Source organism: Trichomonas vaginalis, chromosome II (assembly GCF_026262505.1).
Source record: "Trichomonas vaginalis G3 chromosome II, whole genome shotgun sequence".
In the NCBI taxonomy this organism is placed as follows: Eukaryota; Parabasalia; order Trichomonadida; family Trichomonadidae; genus Trichomonas; species Trichomonas vaginalis.
The window spans coordinates 16,730,168-16,751,538 of record NC_067204.1 but is presented as its reverse complement, the minus strand read 5'-3'; the positions used below and the strand labels follow the sequence as shown (position 1 = coordinate 16,751,538).

At 31.8% G+C, this 21,371-nt stretch overlaps 10 protein-coding genes and 3 pseudogenes across 13 annotated transcripts, besides 3 other annotated features; 4 read left to right on the top strand and 9 right to left on the bottom strand.

Annotated features, from left to right (window-relative positions):
* Positions 1 to 4,125: 4,125 nt before the first annotated feature.
* On the top strand, positions 4,126 to 4,473 carry TVAGG3_0557240 (leucine-rich repeats (6 copies)-containing protein; the record flags this gene model as incomplete). Its single annotated transcript, XM_051238370.1, has 1 exon — positions 4,126 to 4,473. A coding segment is annotated over one exon (348 nt), but the record flags the coding sequence as incomplete, so codon positions are not given.
* A 3,015-nt stretch (positions 4,474 to 7,488) lies between these two features.
* Positions 7,489 to 7,516: a terminal%2Cinverted (terminal inverted repeat of Mariner transposon ID:TVAGG3_0557220).
* Positions 7,489 to 8,402: a mobile genetic element.
* On the bottom strand, positions 7,569 to 8,402 carry TVAGG3_0557230 (annotated as a pseudogene). Its single transcript has one exon. A coding segment is annotated over exon 1 (834 nt).
* Positions 8,403 to 21,371: part of a mobile genetic element that runs on past the window's edge.
* TVAGG3_0557210 (kinase C-related family) lies at positions 9,398 to 9,610 on the bottom strand (the record flags this gene model as incomplete). The annotated part of the gene is made up of 1 exon (XM_001326070.2): positions 9,398 to 9,610. One exon carries the CDS (start codon positions 9,608 to 9,610, stop codon positions 9,398 to 9,400), a length of 213 nt encoding a protein of 70 aa, XP_001326105.2.
* TVAGG3_0557200 (uncharacterized protein) lies at positions 9,868 to 10,464 on the bottom strand (the record flags this gene model as incomplete). The annotated part of the gene is made up of 1 exon (XM_051238369.1): positions 9,868 to 10,464. One exon carries the CDS (start codon positions 10,462 to 10,464, stop codon positions 9,868 to 9,870), a length of 597 nt encoding a protein of 198 aa, XP_051096193.1.
* On the bottom strand, positions 11,469 to 11,903 carry TVAGG3_0557190 (uncharacterized protein; the record flags this gene model as incomplete). Its single annotated transcript, XM_001326071.1, has 1 exon — positions 11,469 to 11,903. The coding sequence occupies one exon, from the start codon at positions 11,901 to 11,903 to the stop codon at positions 11,469 to 11,471; it is 435 nt and encodes a 144-aa protein (XP_001326106.1).
* Positions 11,949 to 12,209, top strand: TVAGG3_0557180 (uncharacterized protein; the record flags this gene model as incomplete). Its single annotated transcript, XM_001326072.1, has 1 exon — positions 11,949 to 12,209. One exon carries the CDS (start codon positions 11,949 to 11,951, stop codon positions 12,207 to 12,209), a length of 261 nt encoding a protein of 86 aa, XP_001326107.1.
* TVAGG3_0557170 lies at positions 12,528 to 13,090 on the top strand (annotated as a pseudogene). The gene has a single exon. A coding segment is annotated over exon 1 (563 nt).
* Positions 13,151 to 15,022, bottom strand: TVAGG3_0557160 (organellar and viral DNA polymerase type B; the record flags this gene model as incomplete). Its single annotated transcript, XM_001326074.1, has 1 exon — positions 13,151 to 15,022. One exon carries the CDS (start codon positions 15,020 to 15,022, stop codon positions 13,151 to 13,153), a length of 1,872 nt encoding a protein of 623 aa, XP_001326109.1.
* TVAGG3_0557150 lies at positions 15,081 to 15,842 on the bottom strand (annotated as a pseudogene). Its single transcript has one exon. A coding segment is annotated over exon 1 (762 nt).
* Positions 16,095 to 16,970, bottom strand: TVAGG3_0557140 (organellar and viral DNA polymerase type B; the record flags this gene model as incomplete). The annotated part of the gene is made up of 1 exon (XM_051238368.1): positions 16,095 to 16,970. A coding segment is annotated over one exon (876 nt), but the record flags the coding sequence as incomplete, so codon positions are not given.
* TVAGG3_0557130 (uncharacterized protein) lies at positions 17,061 to 17,534 on the top strand (the record flags this gene model as incomplete). Its single annotated transcript, XM_051238367.1, has 1 exon — positions 17,061 to 17,534. One exon carries the CDS (start codon positions 17,061 to 17,063, stop codon positions 17,532 to 17,534), a length of 474 nt encoding a protein of 157 aa, XP_051096191.1.
* On the bottom strand, positions 17,824 to 18,132 carry TVAGG3_0557120 (uncharacterized protein; the record flags this gene model as incomplete). Its single annotated transcript, XM_051238366.1, has 1 exon — positions 17,824 to 18,132. One exon carries the CDS (start codon positions 18,130 to 18,132, stop codon positions 17,824 to 17,826), a length of 309 nt encoding a protein of 102 aa, XP_051096190.1.
* TVAGG3_0557110 (organellar and viral DNA polymerase type B) lies at positions 19,320 to 20,261 on the bottom strand (the record flags this gene model as incomplete). The annotated part of the gene is made up of 1 exon (XM_051238365.1): positions 19,320 to 20,261. The coding sequence occupies one exon, from the start codon at positions 20,259 to 20,261 to the stop codon at positions 19,320 to 19,322; it is 942 nt and encodes a 313-aa protein (XP_051096189.1).

The window sequence follows — 21,371 nt, the reverse complement described above, 5'->3', positions numbered from 1 at the left end:
GTTTTATGGAATTCTCTTTCTTTTCATATTAATCATTGTTTTATATAATAATATTTCTTTTCATATTTCTCATTGTTTTATGGAATTCTCTTTCTTTTCATATTAATCATTGTTTTATGGAATTCTCTTTCTTTTCATATTCATCATTGTTTTATATAATAATATTTCTTTTCATATTTATCATTGTTTTATAGAATTCTCTTTCTTTTCATATTAATCATTGTTTTATGGAATTCTCTTTCTTTTCATATTAATCATTGTTTTATTACTTTCTCTTTCTTTTCATATTAATCATTGTTTTATATAATTCTCTTTCTTTTCATATTAATCATTGTTTTATAGAATTCTCTTTCTTTTCATATTAATCATTGTTTTATATAATAATATTTCTTTTCATATTTATCATTGTTTTATGAATTTCTCTCGATATTAATGAATGCCCTCTTAGTATTGCCATCAAAGCGAATTCAATAGAAATTGTCCAATTCCTAGTTGATCATGGTGCTGATGTTAACATGAAATTTATTCTCTTTCTTTTCACATTTATCGTTATTTGATAGAATTCTCTTTCTTTTCATATTAATCATTGTTTTATGGAATTCTCTTTCTTTTCATATTAATCATTGTTTTATATAATAATATTTCTTTTCATATTTATCATTGTTTTATGAATTTCTCTTTCTTTTCATATTAATCATTGTTTTATATAATAATATTTCTTTTCATATTTATCATTGTTTTATGAATTTCTCTCGATATTAATGAATGCCCTCTTAGTATTGCCATCAAAGCGAATTCAATAGAAATTGTCCAATTCCTAGTTGATCATGGTGCTGATGTTAACATGAAATTTATTCTCTTTCTTTTCACATTTATCGTTATTTGATAGAATTCTCTTTCTTTTCATATTAATCATTGTTTTATGGAATTCTCTTTCTTTTCATATTAATCATTGTTTTATGGAATTCTCTTTCTTTTCATATTAATCATTGTTTTATATAATTCTCTTTCTTTTCATATTAATCATTGTTTTATGAAATTCTCTTTCTTTTCATATTAATCATTGTTTTATATAATAATATTTCTTTTCATATTTATCATTGTTTTATGAATTTCTCTCGATATTAATGAATGCCCTCTTAGTATTGCCATCAAAGCGAATTCAATAGAAATTGTCCAATTCCTAGTTGATCATGGTGCTGATGTTAACATGAAACTTATTCTCTTTCTTTTCATATTAATCATTGTTTTATATAATAATATTTCTTTTCATATTTATCATTGTTTTATGAATTTCTCTTTCTTTTCATATTAATCATTGTTTTATGGAATTCTCTTTCTTTTCATATTTCTCATTGTTTTATATAATAATATTTCTTTTCATATTAATCATTGTTTTATATAATAATATTTCTTTTCATATTTATCATTGTTTTATGAATTTCTCTTTCTTTTCATATTAATCATTGTTTTATGGAATTCTCTTTCTTTTCATATTTATCATTGTTTTATGAATTTCTCTCGATATTAATGAATGCCCTCTTAGTATTGCCATCAAAGCGAATTCAATAGAAATTGTCCAATTCCTAGTTGATCATGGTGCTGATGTTAACATGAAATTTATTCTCTTTCTTTTCACATTTATCGTTATTTGATAGAATTCTCTTTCTTTTCATATTAATCATTGTTTTATGGAATTCTCTTTCTTTTCATATTAATCATTGTTTTATATAATTCTCTTTCTTTTCATATTAATCATTGTTTTATGAAATTCTCTTTCTTTTCATATTAATCATTGTTTTATAACATTCCCTTTCTTTACATATTTATCATTGTTTTATGAATTTCTCTCGATATTAATGAATGCCCTCTTAGTATTGCCATCAAAGCGAATTCAATAGAAATTGTCCAATTCCTAGTTGATCATGGTGCTGATGTTAACATGAAACTTATTCTCTTTCTTTTCATATTAATCATTGTTTTATATAATAATATTTCTTTTCATATTTATCATTGTTTTATGAATTTTCTTTCTTTTCATATTAATCATTGTTTTATGGAATTCTCTTTCTTTTCATATTTCTCATTGTTTTATATAATAATATTTCTTTTCATATTAATCATTGTTTTATATAATAATATTTCTTTTCATATTTATCATTGTTTTATGAATTTCTCTTTCTTTTCATATTAATCATTGTTTTATGGAATTCTCTTTCTTTTCATATTTCTCATTGTTTTATATAATAATATTTCTTTTCATATTTATCATTGTTTTATGAATTTCTCTCGATATTAATGAATGCCCTCTTAGTATTGCCATCAAAGCGAATTCAATAGAAATTGTCCAATTCCTAGTTGATCATGGTGCTGATGTTAACATGAAATTTATTCTCTTTCTTTTCACATTTATCGTTATTTGATAGAATTCTCTTTCTTTTCATATTAATCATTGTTTTATGGAATTCTCTTTCTTTTCATATTAATCATTGTTTTATATAATTCTCTTTCTTTTCATATTAATCATTGTTTTATGGAATTCTCTTTCTTTTCATATTAATCATTGTTTTATGGAATTCTCTTTCTTTTCATATTAATCATTGTTTTATATAATAATATTTCTTTTCATATTTATCATTGTTTTATTACTTTCTCTTTCTTTTCATATTAATCATTGTTTTATATAATAATATTTCTTTTCATATTTATCATTGTTTTATGAATTTCTCTTTCTTTTCATATTAATCATTGTTTTATGGAATTCTCTTTCTTTTCATATTTCTCATTGTTTTATATAATAATATTTCTTTTCATATTTATCATTGTTTTATATAATAATATTTCTTTTCATATTTATCATTGTTTTATGAATTTCTCTTTCTTTTCATATTAATCATTGTTTTATATAATTCTCTTTCTTTTCATATTAATCATTGTTTTATGGAATTCTCTTTCTTTTCATATTAATCATTGTTTTATGGAATTCTCTTTCTTTTCATATTAATCATTGTTTTATATAATAATATTTCTTTTCATATTTATCATTGTTTTATGAATTTCTCTCGATATTAATGAATGCCCTCTTAGTATTGCCATCAAAGCGAATTCAATAGAAATTGTCCAATTCCTAGTTGATCATGGTGCTGATGTTAACATGAAATTTATTCTCTTTCTTTTCACATTTATCGTTATTTGATAGAATTCTCTTTCTTTTCATATTAATCATTGTTTTATAGAATTCTCTTTCTTTTCATATTAATCATTGTTTTATTGGGTTCTCTTTCTTTTCATATTAATCATTGTTTTATAGAATTCTCTTTCTTTTCATATTCATCATTGTTTTATAGAATTCTCTTTCTTTTCATATTTATCATTGTTTTATAGAATTCTCTTTCTTTTCATATTAATCATTGTTTTATTACTTTCTCTTTCTTTTCATATTAATCATTGTTTTATATAATAATATTTCTTTTCATATTTATCATTGTTTTATGACATTCTCTTTCTTTTCATATTAATCATTGTTTTATAGAATTCTCTTTCTTTTCATATTAATCATTGTTTTATGGAATTCTCTTTCTTTTCATATTCATCATTGTTTTATATTCTCTTTCTTTTCATATTAATCATTGTTTTATATAATCATATTTCTTTTCATATTTATCATTGTTTTATGAATTTCTCTCGATATTAATGAATGCCCTCTTAGTATTGCCATCGATGTTAAAGCAACAAACATTTTCAAATTCTTAGTTGAACATGGTGCTACAAATGACTAATAATTCTTTTTCCAACAACATTATTTTATATCGAAAAAAGCTATAGTAATGATGTTATTATTTAAGCATAAACATCTCATAATAATTTAATGTTAATTTATTGTATTAATACACTTTTCCATTTCAATTAATATCAGGGAATTAAAGATATATTTTGGATCGATTTTATGAATGAAATCCAAATATCAACTTTAAATGTATTGGATTGCATTAGAGATTTCGTTTTTTGATGATGACAACCGTTTTCAGGAAAGTTGTTGGAAGAAAGAGCAAAATTACTAAATGCCATCATATGAAAAATGATAAAATTAATGAATTGAAATAAAAAGTGCATTATTTTTTTAATATGCCATTCCTATTTCACTCCGTTTTTGTGTCGAATTTATTGACAAAGGCTGTGACCATCAGTAGTACACCAATTATTAATGGTTCAACAATGACCATTACGAGATATAGTGATTGGAACAATAAAGTTGGTGAATTAATTGAGCAAAACAATATTGACACAGTAATTATCAGACCCGAAACACAGATGTTCAACACAATTACAGAAATCGATGGCTTAAAAGTTTCAACTTTCATCATTGATAATCTTTTTGTCACAACTTTTGATGAGAATGTATTCAAGGAAAATAAGTTTATCAAGACAGTTCAATTAACAGATTCAGTTACTGAAATCTCAGATTCATGCTTTGAAGACTCTACACTCGAGACAATTAATCTTGATCGTGTAACTAAGTATGGAGGAAGTGTTTTCAAAGGCTGCCTTAACTTAAAGAGTCTCTCAATAAATGCTGACACCATACCAAGTAGCTTTGCCCGTGGCTGCTATCAGTTGACATCAGTCAAATTCAATAAAGAAAAGACAACAATCTTAAACACCGCTTTCGCATCCTGCATTTCACTTACAGAGATCGATCTTACAAACGTTGTCTCCGTTGGCGATGGTGCTTTCAAAGATACTGAAATCACAAAAATTCATATCCCACAACAGTTACAATCCATTGGAGCAAATGGCTTCTATCGTTCCAAAATTACCGAAATAACAATTGATGATCGTAACAACCTCTACTTGGACATCGGAAGTGGTGCATTTGCTTATACAATGCTCAAAGAAGTCAAAATCCAGAATACGTCACTTTAGCATCTGGTGCTTTCCAGAATAACCCATATTTAACAAAAGTTGAAGTATTAGGTGACTTAAACGCTTTGCCAGATTATTGTTTCTGCCATTGCCACTTACTCAAAACCGTAACCACCAAAAAGGTAACAACAATTGGAGTTCAAGCCTTCTACAATGACAAAGAATTGGCTGACTTCACAGTCGCCGATTTACAGGCAATTGGCGACCAGGCTTTCGAATTTTGTGGCAATTTGAAGATGACAATTCCAGCAACAACTCTTACAATTGGAAACTTCGCTTTCGGATACACTAAATCCGTGAAAATAGCAGAAGGAAGCCTGTTAAAGTCTGTCGGACAATACGCTTTCGTCGGCAGCCAAATCGATGAAGTTGTTGTCTCATTCGCAGTTGATATCGGTTCTTTCCAGGGTTGTCATAAACTTACAAAAGTGACAATCACTTCACCTTGCAACAAAATTGCCTCATATTGCTTCTGCAACTGCACAAACATTAACACACTCATTATCCAAGGTGGATTAGAATCAATTGACAGCTTTGCTTTCTCATCATGCTTCGGATTGAGAAATATTGATATTTCCAATGTTTCTGTTTTGAATTCTGACAGTTTCTCATTTGTCGAAATTGAGAAAGTCAAAATGTCAAATTGTGTCATTGCCAACAATGCGTTTTACGGATCATCATCTATTACCCAAATCACATTGACAAAAGAAACAAAATCATTTGATGCAACACCATTTTCTCAATTCAAGATCAAAAATGTTATTTTAGAAGATGGCAACAAGTATTTGACAGTTAAAGATGGTTCCTTTGTTTACTACAATTCTTCAACATTGGCATTCGCTTTGCCAGATGCTAAATCATTCACAGTTCCAGATTATTGCAAAGGAATCCAACATGGAGCATTTTCCATTGCAAGAAAACTCACAAAAATTGTCTTTGCAAATAAGATTGACTTAACACAAGTTAATTTGCAGGATTCTGCTTACATTTATCAAGTTACTTTCTCAATCAATGATGACAATTTGACAATTCCAAAAGAATTCTTTGCAAATTGTCAAAATCTTGAAAAAGTAATTTTCGAAACAAAGATAAAGACAATTCCTGAAAATTGTTTCGCAAATTGCATCAATTTGTACCAAGTTGTTTTACCAACAACATGCGAAACAATCGAAACACGCGCTTTCTATAATTGCCAATCACTTTCAAAGGTTGACATTTCAAAGGTAACTTCAATTTACCCAGAAACATTCATGAACAGTGGAATTTCTAATTTGAAGTTTGATAACTGTCACTTTTTGAACACATCACTTTTCAAGAATTGTTTCAATTTGAAGACCTTTGATTTCACAGGAATTATCTATGTTTCCAACAATTGCTTCGAGAACTCATCACTCAAAACAATTACATTAGATGAAAGAAGTTTCATTGAAGACGAAGCATTCAAAGATTGCCATCTTTTGACAAAAGCTGATTTGAGTTTAATTACATCCATTCCAAAGGGCTGCTTCTTGAACTGCATCAAATTAAGTGAAGTTGTCATGAGACATTCTGTTTTAACCATTGGTGAAGAAGCGTTTGCAAACACTTCACTCGTGGAAGTTGTTATTCCAGACAGAGTTTCATTTATAGGAAAGAGAGCATTCAGAGATACTCTTTCTCTTAAGACATTGACATTAGGAAAGGGAATTACAACACTCACATGGGAAGATGCATTATTCGTTCGTTCTAATGTCGAAAAAATCATCATCGACAAAGATTGCAAGATCATTGAAAGGATGCTTTCGAATTGAATCCAAATCTCAAGATCGAATTCAAGGACAACAGATTCTTCTCATTCATTGATAATTTCATTGTCAACACATTGACATCAACATTATTGACATCTGTTGGTAAATTAGAGCCATTCATCAAGATCCCAACAACAATTGATTTCGTAAGTTTGGCAGGAATCAAACACGAAGAGTTCATTGATGAATTCCACCAGATCTACACAAGATACACTGACATTTCACAGACATTTGTAACAAGACCAGACAGAGCACAAATCATTGAAGTCCCAGAAACAGTCAAACAGATACAAGACAAACCAACAGGATACATTAATTACAAGAGATTATTCTACAATGGAACATACATGCAAGAAATGAGTGTTCCTCAAGCTGACGAAAGAATTGCAACACTTAGATATAACTTCCACAGTTATACACAACAAATTATATAATTGGAGATTCTTGCTCTGATAACTTGGATTATGATGAATTCAAGTGGAGACATGTTTTGGGAATGTCTTCATTAGAGAAAGGAATGATTGCTGCTGTTTCTATCGCTGGAGTTGCCCTTATCGTTTCTTTGATCTTATTATTACTTATTGTCTTCAAGATGAAACGACACGGAAATTACGAAGCAGTTTCAATGCAGACAATTCTCGCTTCTCAGCCAGAAAAAGTCTAAATAAACATTTGGATTTTTCTTAATTTTTCATTATTTTGTATTTTGTGTAATTTGAAATATTATGACTTTGCAAGATAGAATATGATATAGATAATTACAATCAATACTATTCTATAGGGTGTCCAAAGGTGTGTTTAGCACAAACCTGAATACTGCGAATAGAAATAAACAAGTTACATATATATAAAGTTTATTTAAATATAATCACCATTGGATTCAATCACGCGTTCGCAGCGATCGATCCAGGCTTGAAAGACACGCTTTAAATCATCATGAGAAAATTGCTCAAATTGCTCTCTTACAAAATTTTCAAGATCATCTGGACTCGCGAATTCGCGTCCTTCAGCTCTCTTTTTTAGCGTGCCGAATAAATAAAAGTCAGAGGGTGCAATATCAGGTGAATAAATTGGGTTTGGAACAACTTTGACATTGTTTTCCACCAAGTAATTCATTACCTTATGACTTTTGTGAACTCTTGAATTATCAAATTGAATTGCAAACTTTTGTTTTTGTTGTTTGGATTTCTCAAACTCATCAGAATTGATAATTTGAGTAAGAACATTGTCAATTAGATACTGAACATTCATCGTATTAGGTTTTTGAAGAATATCAATTGCGATGATGCCATTCACGCCCCAAAAAACCGACAACATCATCATTGGTGTGTCAATTTTTTTCTTCGGGAATGTTTGCGGATTTTCATCCTTCGGGATCCACATGATTTTGGCTTCTGTTGCATATTGAAACCAAGACTCGTCCCCTGTTACTAAAAAGCGAAACTTCTTGGATTGATACGCACCCAATATAGAGAGGAGCTCTTTCGAAGATTGGACTCTAGATTTTTTTTGAACTGAATTAAGGTTGTGCGGAACCCAACGTGTATACGCTAGTTTGTAGTTCAAATAATTGTGCAGATAATAACTGACTGTTGTACGTGGTATCTTTGTCATCTCCTCTATCCTTCTGAGTGATGCTCTTGGGGCTTCATCTAGCGCTTGAAGAATTGGTTTGATTTTTCTTTGATCCGGAGTTAGTATGGTTATCTTGGGTACGGCGGCACTGCGTTCCACCTTACCCAACATAACAGTTTGACACTTTACAAAACCGTTAACGTATATTTTACAACACAAACGACAATACTAACTTAACCTTAAATATTTACAAAACCGCCAACCACTTCACCTCACTAACGACTTCACTAACGACTTCACTAATGAAAAATAAACGTTCTCACTAACGTTCCCACTAATGTTCTCATTTACAAAAGTATTGCAGCGCTTCCCATTGCTGTGCTTCACACAATAGTTCATATTCTTCAGTATCGCTGCTGTCACTCCAATCGTCAGAGTCAAAGTCACTGTCAAAATAAATGTTAGTAAGTTTTGACAAAGCTAATGAAACACGCTTACCGTTTGTATCTATTGCTTTTATATATCTCCCATTATGTTTGTTGTCATAAACGCTCAAACTAACTTTACCCTTTCTCCCTCGTATCTGATAGAATGTATTTTCACGAGGAACGAAGAACAAATTCTTGAACTCATGACCGTTGTAGTTTGTTATCTCAATAGTTTTCGTCATTTATATAAAAATAAAATAAAAATAATTTTAAAAATAAACTTAAAATTAATGATATCACCACTCCCACACGTATGAAAACATACATTTAAATTTAGGTGAAGTGGTGAGATCTCACCTGTTTTTTCACCTCTTTTTTCACCCTGTTGAATTCATTGCTTTATAACTCTCTTCCTTTCTCCAACTCTTCTAGCTTCTTCTTAAGTTCAGCAATGTTGTCCTCATGAAGTTTAATCTTCCTTAATATACCTTCTTTATCTAATGGTTGCTTTATCTTTCTAAACTGAACTCTACCATCCTTCATAGTATGAATGTAAAAACCTTCTGGAATAGTTCCTGATTTAATGTATTCTACCAAGAACTTTTGTTTCATTGCTTCAGTGACTTTATTTGTCATTTCAATCAAATAAAAATTTTAATATTAAATAAAAATAACGTTATTTTTTCAGTAAGGAAACGCAGGAGTTTTACGATTTATTTGAGGAGTAGGTTCTGGTTTAAATGTTGGAGTCGGTTTAGGAGTTGACTTTTGAACAGGAGTTTGTACTTCCATAGGTTCAGGAGTCATTGAAGGTTTTGCTTGTGAAGGTGTTGGAGTTTGTTTAACTTCAGCTACTTCAGTATTATTTACAACATTTGCTTTATTTCTTTTCAACATCATAACTGCTCCTGCTGTAGCTAGCAAACCTAGTGGGAGACCATATTTATATAAGGACTTGACCAAATGCTATTTTTGACAGGAGCTGGTGGAACACCTAACCTTGGTGAGACTGCTCTTTGCCATTGTGCAGCTCGTAAGAAATATTCAATAGGTGCTCCATAATCGTTTGGTAAAGTTTGTTTCATAGATGGTGAAGGTTCACGAGAGCTTGATGAAGAACTCATTTATAAGCTTTAAAAATAAACGTTCATCCTTTATTCCTCACTGTCGTCCGTAGCTAAGTTATAGTCATCTAATCTTATTATTGGGATTCCATTAGCACGCACCTGAATGGCAAAGCAACAATCCCTCATAAATCCAATAAGTGGCTTTGGTACATTTTCAGTTGCTAGTTCAATAGGTCCTTTAACAGACAATTTGTATGTTATTGGAGCAGTAGATGTTTGACCTTGCTGGAAGCAAAAGTCCACTTCTGTTGGAAAACCACATAAGAAATGTGTGTTGTCATAGCTATCCCATTTATGTTCCACACTACCATCATCCACCAATGACCTCATAACATCTTCATTAAATCCTATCATATCATTGTTTGTATTGCAAGCGTTCGCAACCATTTCATAAAATACAGGTCCATATGATTTTTCAGGTTCTGCAGGCATATTTCCATAAGCTCCCATGGAAAGCTGAAGATATTTAAACTTAGGGTTCTCAAAATTAACATAATAGTTGTCTTTCTTTCTAAATAGTGCCCAAATACTTTTAACATTAATAGGCGTATAAGCTGCTGTAAATGTTGCACTTGAACTATCTGTATTCTTTGAGAATGAACCGTCCATAGGAATCCAATCCATAACTTTAACAGGAAAACATAAAGCCTCGTTTGTATAATGTTCTACAAGTTCTGTATAAATGTTAGGGTCTAAAGAGAATGACTTTGGATGAATGAAACATTCATTAAAATCCATCTTTGTTCGAAATAGTTGCTGGGTTACAGTTGTAATAGTAACTGTTCCACTCTTCTACTGCCTTCGTTATCATAGTGAATGGTTCATTCCATGGAACAAATTTATTTGTCGGTGGATTTGAATCTGAAGCAAATGCAACTTTAAGAGTTGGATTGAAAGCAATGATATCATTTACAGATATAGATGTGCATTGTAAGGCGTCGCTACTGAACTTTACTTTAAGCTGAATGTTTCCTGCAAAAGCTGGAATAAATCGAATAGCTTCTAATGGAAGGAATCTTCTAACAGGAATTCTTAAACGAAGCTTAAAATCAAATGGTTTTCCTGCTGTAATTGGACCACTAACAATTTGTCCTGTTCTGCATGTTCCCGAATGACTCCATACATCTTCATGTCGAGTCTTTGAGAAAACATCTACTTTCTTTATTTTGTTCGGTAGTTTGTGAGTTTGAAGTTATATATGCTTCTTCTCTTGCGTTGTCTTGAGAATATACGATACGACCATTTGCAAGGATTTGATATCCAGCAACTGCATAGAAAGCGTCATCGAAACCAATCCAAAATCCTGGTGGGTTTGTTTTATTGGAACCTGAACCAATTTCTTTATCTACAATAAATTGACCTTCCATTTTATACGTAATGAATGTATTGTAAAGGTCCAACATATTTTCACCAGGAGGTGAGAGATTGAATGTTACCCATGTGTTATCTTTAGCAGTTCCAGGTTGTGATGGAATCTTTGCGTCAGAATATTTTCTATTAGTGTCACCAATTTGAACTGCATTGTCTATGATATCGAAATATGAGCGAATCTGATGAATATGCTCTGCTGGAGTAAATTCGTTTAACTGTTCGTTCTGCATGTATTTACTTCGGATAAAAATATCTATTTACTTCATTATTCTCACTCTTCTTCTTGGCATTCGTGGTGGAAGTTGTTTCTTGACATTTTCAATGAACTGTACATTCTCTTTTGTCTCAACTTCTTTCACTGGTGGGTCAGGGTTCTTTGACTCGGTTTGCTTTTCAATGAAATTCACGAACTTTGCAATAAGCTCTTGGTTCGTTATTGAAAGTACATCTGGCTTCTTTTCTTCTTGTTCTTTTGGTGGCTCAGTTTGAACAGAAGGTTTTATATGGGCTTCGTGGACTTCACCCTTGCCATACACCTTAATGTTGTCGCTTTCTGCATTCGCTAATGGAACCTTTCTTTTTCTTACGTATATTTTACCATCTTTACTCTGACTTACGTAATAGAAAGGATGTTGTATTCCTCTTGCGTCATTTAATATAATAGACTCTCGCTCTGATTTTGACAAGCTCATTTTACATCGGTTAAAGTTTTAATTTTGTTTTTTATCTGCAGTCAAATGACTCAGACAAGCCCTACGGACAAGACCCAAGGGGTCATAGATGTTGAAGCATTGAAGAAAGAAATTCGTGAGCAAATTTTATCCGAACTGAAGGAACAAAAACAAGAACAAAAGCCAGAGAGACCAAAGAGAAAACTTAGTGAAAAACAACTTGCTGCATTAGCTGCTGGAAGACAGAAGAACCCAAGACTACTGGCGAAGAAAGCTAGAGAAGAAGCTGAAGCAAAAGCTAAAGAAGCTGAAGCAAAGAAAGAGTAAATGGTTTATTTTTATCCGAATTAAATGTATAGACAAATACCTTTATCTGTTGCGTTCAGTAGTGAAAACCCTGACGTCAAAATAAAGGGGAACAGAGTAACGTTTAAGTTTCCAACAGACTGGATTGTGAACATAAATGAAGAGAAGTACATTGGCATAACATCTATGTATATAACACGTGCTTTCAGAAAGGTTGACTTTATACTTCAAGTCGAGATAGAAAATGACGAACAGTCTTTAAGCGCCCAAAACATTCACATATACAAATACTTTAAAGACGATACAACATTGTTGCAATGTATGATTTCATTTAATGAGATGTTCGAGAAAAAGTTCAACATTGAAGTACAAACTTTACAGCCTTTACGTGAGTTTCTTGCACAACTGAAAGAAGAAGGTAGTCAGCCACAACTTATAGACTTTCATTATGAATTTAATGAAAATGAAGATGGAACTCATGACTGTCAATTCATTGTATTCTCACCATTCAATGAAGTAGCTAAAAAGAAAAAAAATCCATTACGTATAAGATTTCAAATCTCTGAACCAAATGATGATTTCAAGAATGTTTTCAATTATGATGCAATGCTTCCGAGGAAAAATGAATTTTCAAAGATTGTAACACCTGGCATTTGGGATAGAAAGCAAGCTATATTATATTCAAACTTAAGTAAGGGAGTTGAAAATGAGTTCATTGGTCATACAAGAACTTCACCACTTCCTAACCTAAATACTATAAATTAACTGGCTTCAATCGTGAGTTTTGGATAGACATGTTCTCCACTCATGACCATAACTGCCCAGTGTTCTTACCTCCAGACCATAAGGACTGTCTCTACATTGAAGCACAACTCTTAAACTCTACCATCGCAGTATTGTAAATGACCACATGGGCTTATTTTTATCACGAATGACCTCATTGCTGACAAAAATAAATGACCTCAGAACTTCAACTTACGAATAAAGCTTGTTTTAGTCGTTATTGAGAAATTAAACTTCTCTTCAAAGCAAGGTTGACATGACTTACATAAGTCAAATCCAATCTCTTGACCATCATGAAGTGCTTTGTAAAGTTTCATTAAACTGAACTCAGAGTCTTTGTCATATGTTCCTTGCGGAACCATTAAACCTTTATCTTCATCATAGAAACACTGAACAGAGTCAGGAAACATTTCATTAGCGGTTAAAGCAATAACATCTTGCTTCACGCCTTTCATTCTGCAGTGAAATGCAACTTCATTTAAATCATTCGTGAGTAAGTCTATGTAAGTCTTCTTTCCACAAAATATTGACTTGTATGCTAAACTTTGTTTTCCAGGTGTTATTTCTGCGAAGTCACTATGAAACTGACCAAGGTTTTTACCAATGAGAACTCTTCCATAACGTTTCTCAAACTCTTCAGCGAGTTTTGGTATGTCTTCATTATACAGGTGCATCGAATCTGTATCGCTATAAAAGATGTCCATTCCTAAGTCCTCAGCAGTACAGAATACTTCACACATTATTCTCTTCGACATAGATAGAATGTTAACACCAAGTGGACAGAAGTTAAAGTGTCTGCAAATGCTTTTCGTTAGCTTGAAAATAGTTTTATCTGAATCATCCAAACCTTCGAACTTCACTATATGGTTGTAGTTTCTGATGGCATATCTTATAGCATCTTTGTCATTTACTATGGTTATTTTTGACTCAATAGGAGATAGAATAGTTTTGCCATAAATACTGTTCAGAATGAGCTTTATATTTTCTTGCAAAGGATTTCCTTCTTTCTTATACTTTAACCTTAACTCAAACAACTTCTTTACTTCATCTCTTATTCTAATATCTCTGTTTCCATCGTAATAGTACCCTTGCAACACTTCACATTTGACACCTTGATATTTTATGAGGTCTTGTAATGTTATATGGTCAACATACATTAAACAGCAAGTGTTTGAACTTCTGGGAACGTTAAGTTCTGGATTTAGTTCAGGGTCACAAACTATTAAAGGAAAGTGTCTATGTATACCAATCTCTGTTATCTTAATGAGAACAAAGAAGCCAGACACAAACTTTTCACCAATGGGTTCCTTTTGGTCGTCATCGAATAAATGTCTCATGAGATACTCTGTGCTTAACATTTCTTCCTTCATAACCTTTGGAATACCTTCTAAAGTATAAAGTCTTGCTATAGCTGATGGATATAATGAAACAGCGTCGAAGTCAGCAATGAGTTTCTCTTTACTCTTTTGTTTCATGTTATCTGACAGCATACATCTTCCACCTTGAATGCATCTCGAAATAAATTCTCTTGGTTTATTTGAGAGGTCATATAAATTTCCATTCGGGAAGTACACTCTGTTCTCAAATAATTTGTTAGCAATTGAACAAATACTAACGTAGTCATATACGTTTAAATCAAACTCTTTCAATAAGTCATTGCGGAACTTTACAAAACCTTCTCTTAAAATTCTTACATCTTGTTTGCAGTAAAACGTGCTATATTTTTCTAAGTCGAAGTGGTTCTCATCTATTCTGCAACCTTTGATGGAATCTATGTTCTTCATGAATGTATCTGCATCCTTGACAAACTTACATGCTTCAGAAATGACACCAGTTCTGTTGTCATTTGCTAACAAAACACTGCTGTAGTAGTTATATGGAAATACTTCTTTCGGTCCTGTTTGTAAGTTAAACATAGCAGGAAATAGTTTAAGCTTCTTATTTATAACACTGTAAGAGTCTTTTATAATAATTGCCCGTCCTTTATATAAACCAGTTATTTGCATTGTTCGTGAACCTTTAATGATGGGAGTTCCTTTCACTTCTGTCATGTGTCTTAAGATGAAGTTTATATCATAGCTGAGGTTATGGAAATATATTAAACTCTTGTCAGGAAGTCGTTCCAAAAATTCTGTTGCAGAGTTTTGACCCCATATGCTTTCACTCACTGAACCATCTTCACTGTCATAACAGATGTTAAAAGCTTTATGAAAGCCGTCTGTGCTGCACTCAAAGTCAGCAAAGAAAACGTGCTCAGGAATGAACTTGCACTTATTTTTATTTACTTCTTTTGACTCGGCTTTCTTCTTCAGTTGTACACAATACTTTGGAGCATATGTCAAATCTTTAAATGGTGCAAGGTTCTGTTTATATAAGTCAGTCGTATATGTGAAAAGTTCTCCATAAGAAATAGGTTCGAAATATTTGCACTCCCACAATGTTTTCATAACATCCCATAACGGTGTTGTTCTATCATAACGAACTACATATTTGTTCTCTCTCTTTGTATAAATCTTCATCTGTTTCTCAATGTTCATTCCACCACACTCCTTCAAGATTTCTATATAGTTGCGAATGAAATATGTTGTCATTGGTAATCTTTCGTTTAGCATGTAGTGGTCTTCAACAAGAAAAGTCAATAGTTCTAACAGTTTCACATTCTTTTGGTATGTATCTCTTTATTTCATTATGTCTTGAGTCATTGAAATAACCAATGGTAACATTAAATGCTATACCTGTTGCGTCAGAAATTTCTTGTACTTTACTTTGAGGAAAGTCTCTAACACGAATGACTTCTCTCATGTGGTCAATAGTTTCTTCATTTACTCCAGCCTGAATGCAAGCATAAACGAAGCAGTTGTCTTCTGTCATAAGTGCTGCAGTTCTTTTGTTCAATTCATTGAAGATTTGGTAGCGTTCAAGATTTATAGGTAATGTGCAAAGATACTTCCAGAACTGACCGCTTCTCTTCTTATAAAACTTCTTTTCACCATTATCTTTCCAAAAGCTTTCTATAAGTGCTGGGTTTCCTGTTTGCTTAAGAGCTTCCAAAATGGTTTTCTGGTCATTTGTCAGTGTGCTTTCATCTCTATATGGTCTCTTTTTTGGTTTGCCTTTCTTTACATCTGACATCGTTAAGCCTTCATATTCTGTTAAATCATACATCTTTATTTCGGTAAGATTCTTTATGTTTGTCAAGAAGAAGTCATAGTGCATTTCAACAATACCTGCAGCATTTGCTTCTATCTCTGATATAAAGTTCTCCTTCAAGAGCTGATGTAGTAATGTTCCAATATTATTGAGGTTTAACGTAGAACATTCATACTTTCCACCAAGTTTATAACATACCATCCATCTCTGTTGGGAGTTTATTTTAATTTTCTCTAAGAGTCTCATGAAAACCTTACCGAAATGTTTGTGTAAGTAGTCTCTGTTTGGTTCATCTAAAGCTTCGATGTTAAAGTCAATGAGTCTATTGCCTGACTTCACATTTCTCTTCCTATTCTCTTCATCTTTCTTTAACCATCTCTCACCTTCTTTTGGTTTGTCGTCAATGGAACGAATGACATCGTTAGCTTTACGAACTTGTTCTATAGCACTTTTAAACATCTCTCTTCTCTGTTGTTTCAGTGTGTCATCTCTTCTTCTTGTTTCACCAACGTTTGAGTTCGTAAGTTCAAACATCTCTTGACGAACATCATGAGAAAGAGCTTTACGAGTATGACCAACGTTCGCATTTGTTATGTCAAACATCTCACGCCTTACTTCATGAGGTATTGAACGTCTATGATATAAGTCAATAGCAACGTCATTTAAAGGAAATGCTCTTGCATTTATGAACTCATGAATTCTATCATAACTTATTGCACCATTATAGTCATTGAGGATGTCAGCGAGTGCTTTTTTGTTTGTCGCGTAATGTTTTGCAACATCTATGTTAGCTTCTGTAAGAAGTTGTTTTATTTCCGAGTGTTCTAACTTAGACAACTTCCGATACATCTTTAGTAGGAAATAAAAAAATATTTTTTGAAAAAATTAGATTAGATTTTTTTAAGTTATTTTTCAAAATAATTTAATATTTTTATTTTAATGAAACACATGCAAGATTGCAAGTTCTTTTCATACAATGCTCTCGCTACTGCCATCAAGAATGAGTTCAATGGTGCTTCAAACGTTAATGTTATCTTTAACAAGAAGTTTGTGAAAGAATCTAAGTTTGGTCAGTATGTCAGACCATTAGCTATTGTCATTGACCGCAAACGTTATACTTCACAAGAGTTAGCAGTAGTTTTGAAACAAAAGAGTTTCTTCGTGAATGTCAAAGATACTCATTATACTGTCATAAAGAACTCTAACATTGACTTCTTCAGTATTGCTTTAAATCATTCCGAACAGAAAGAATATAAGAAGGGTGAAACAAATGTGAAATATTATCCTTCATCTCTGAAGACAATAACGAACAAAGATGTTATACAGAAATTCTTACCAAAGGTTGAAGAAGCTTCTATTGACATTGACGAAGGAAGTGAAATGGTTGAAGAAATAGACCCTGAAGCTATTTAAGCAAAAATATATTTTTGGTTAGTCTTCATATCGATATTTTACAACAATTCCCCAATGTATAAACTTTTCATACGCTTTTTCATAAGCTTTATATACCTTCAGAAATTTTGCATAATCTTTAGAAGCATTTAGATATTGTTTAAATGCTTTGTATGTCTTCAGAAATTTTGCATAATCTTTTACATGTTGTTCGTTCTCTTCTTCTGTCATGAGTTCCGAATATTCTAAATTCATGTTCTTTCATATGAGATAAAATTTTATAAAAAAATAAAATTAGCTTAGATTTTTTTTATTCTTCCTCTTTGAAGTTGTCGAAATATTCTGTTATCTTTTCCTTCAGTAGCGGTAAGTCTTCTTTGAATGTAAGTATTGTGCAACCTTTGATGTCATAGTGTGTTTGAGGAAGAGTATTTTTGACAATTTCCTTTATTTGCTCATTCGGTGTCATTGAAATCGGTAAGTTTTCACGATAGAACCAGTTTCTGTCAGATTTGTAAATCTTAGCAAGGTCGTAAAAGCTTTTGTTGTTTCTTCTGACTAAATGCAACATAACCATATCTCTATCTTCTTCTTTCTCCAACTCTTCAGCGTAAATCATATACTTATAACTCTTTTCCTTTCCTTTTGGTACTGAACGTGGTATTCTTTTCTGTATGCTTTTGTCTTTGGATTCAATGACTTCATCTTTTGCTTGAAGTTTCTTTTCCATCTCTCCACGTTCTGCTTTATATAGTTCATCTAACATCATGAAAATATAACAAGCATAACGAGGTGAAGCCCACATTGCTACAGCATTTACTAAAAGTCTATGAACATAATAACCTTTCAAACCAGGAGCCAAATTCTTGCGATTTTCGAATGGAATCTCTTCCCTCGGTTTTCCGAGGGAAACAATCATATGAGGAAATTCTTCTAAAAGTTCTTTTGCCTGTTGGTTTTCAAACCAATGATATGCTTGCTTTGTAGAACTAAGAGCATTCATTATACTTTGCATTTGGTACATGTCATCTTTGACTGAACGAATGAGTCTCAATTGTTTGTTATACTGTATGTATTCGTATTCTTCATTTATGGCTTCATGAACGATAGCAGTTGTTGTGTTCTCTGATGTTGACATTACTGTCTTTACATACAAAATAAAAAAATAAATAAAAATAAAACTAACTTTATTTTTTCTATCTTAAGGAAATTCATGAAATTTGGTCATTTTTCATCAAAAATAATGTTTAGGTGAAGTGGTGAGATCTCACCTGTTTTCTCACCTGTTTTCTCACCTCATGAATTTTCATGATTTCATCGTACATGTTTTGTCAAAACTTCTTCGTACATGTTTTGTCAAGACTTCTTCGTAAATGTTTTGTCAAGACTTCTTCGTACATGTTTTGTCAAGACTTCTTCGTACATGTTTTGTCAAGACTTCTTCGTAAATGTTTTGTCAAACATGAACGTAAATGTTTTGTCAAACATGAACGTAAATGTTTTGTCAAACATGAACGTAAATGTTTTGTCAAGACTTCTTCGTAATGAGCGTAAATGTTTTGTCAAGACTTCTTCGTAATGAGCGTAAATCAGACAAAAATAATGTTTAGGTGAAGTGGTGAGATCTCACCTGTTTTCTCACCTGTTTTCTCACCTCATGAATTTTCATGATTTCATCGTACATGTTTTGTCAAAACTTCTTCGTACATGTTTTGTCAAGACTTCTTCATCGTAATGAGCGTAAATCAGACAAAAATAATGTTTAGGGTAGAAGGTTAGATCTAACCTCTTTTCTCACCTCTTTTTTCACAAGCGTTTTACATGAATTGTACGATGTATATTTGAAATCCTAAACAGTTTTGTAGCTTCTATTTCTTCTGTCAGTATGTCAAAAGTTTTAACGATACCGAAAGTTTCTTTATACTTCTTCTTGACGTCAGATAATAGGAAATCGTCAGCAGTTGGATAATTTTTATTAAGAAATGTCAACATGTCCATTTTATCTTCTGCTGGCTTTTCTGCTTCTTTCTTTAAGTCTGCATAGTCGTTTCTCATACGTTCTATCTCTTTGACGGAGTAGTTATATTTTCTTATTGCTGCTTTACATTTAGAACATTGCGGGTTCATTTTTGCGTTATACATTGAAATTTGACCTGCTAGAACAACTAAGGCGTCAATTGCTCTCTTCATCTCAAACATAGCGGGTCTTAGTTGTTCATTCCATACCTTACCTCTTCTATCTTTATCTCTTATCTGCCATACACATTCTGCAACTAACGAAACAAAGTTGTCGTAGGTCTTAAATTCTTCAGATTTGTAAAGGTCAGAAATATTTTTATAAACCATGTCGCAATCTTTGTCCATAACTTTATGGTTGCAATGAAAACCAAGGAATTCATAATTTACTTTACGTATGAATTTCTTAATTTCTACTGAGTCAGTTGCTTTGACTTCAATTTCGTCGAATTCAGGAATAGTTAGTTTTTGATGCTGAATTTCAGGTAGTTTAGGTAAATGGTCGATGAGGTCCTCCATTTCATAAAGATACTGTTCATTTGTTTCATCTTTCGCACTACAGTCTAAATTACTTGTTAAAAGTTCTTGCTTTATCTTCTGGATTTCTGTTTCAAAAGTATATGAAGGAGGAATAAAGCTTTTCATCTCTACCAACATTGACGTAGGATTCATGACTAGCGAGTTTGGTGCTGTAGTTGTTTGAATTGTTGTTGTGCCGATTGTTGAAATCATATCTTTTATACAAAATAAAAAAAAATAAATAAAAATAAAACTAACTTTATTTTTTTTCTATCTTAAGGAAATTCATGAAAATTCACGAGGGTGAAAAAAGAGGTGAAAAAACAGGTGAGATCTAACCATCTACCCGACATTCTCGTCAAATACAAAAAAAATGAAGAATAACTTTCACTTTTTCATTATATAACTGTTATTTTTGACGAAGTGAACATTAACACTTCGTCAAAAAAATCCCTGAAATCATATCTTACATACAAAAAAATGAAGAATAACTTTCACTTTTTCATTATATAACTGTTATTTTTGACGAAGTGAACATTAACACTTCGTCAAAAAAATCCCTGAAATCATATCTTACATACAAAAAAATGAAGAATAACTTTCACTTTTTCATTATATAACTGTTATTTTTGACGAAGTGAACATTAACACTTCGTCAAAAAAATCCCTGAAATCATATCTTTTATACAAAATAAAAAAATTGTTAGGAAAAAATTAGCGTTATTTTCTGACTTTCACAAAAGACCAAAAATAAACGCTTTACATGTATTTTTCAGCAACTTCGTCAAATAATTTTATAGCTTTATCTATCTCATCTACTTCAAACGTTTCTTTACCTTTTATGGGAGCACCATACATTTTCTCAAACTTTTCGAGTAGTTCTGTTTCTGCGGCTCTCATATCATTAACGAACACAACCTTGACTCTATTGACTGTAGAGTCATATCTTAGAGTTATATTATATGTCCTTCCTATCTTATATCTTTTTGTGTTGAAGTCCTTCGGTTTCTGAACGATGTAAAGTAAGCCTTCACTGCAACGTTCCGTATCGAATGAACCATATGTTATGAAGTTATATCCAACAACTGGGTCAATCCATAACAAAACTATTGGTATAAGACTTTTGTCGATGAGATATGCTCTTGTTCCATGAAATGCTACTGATATCATAAGCTCAGGATTTCTTGTCAAAATTTTCTGAGTAGAAGCAATTCTAACCCAGTCCTTCGGTTTCTTTTCAGATGGTGTCAGAATGTCTGACAAAGAATATTTGTTGTATTTCTTTGAGTATCTTACGTTTAAATCACCGATTCTAACCACTTT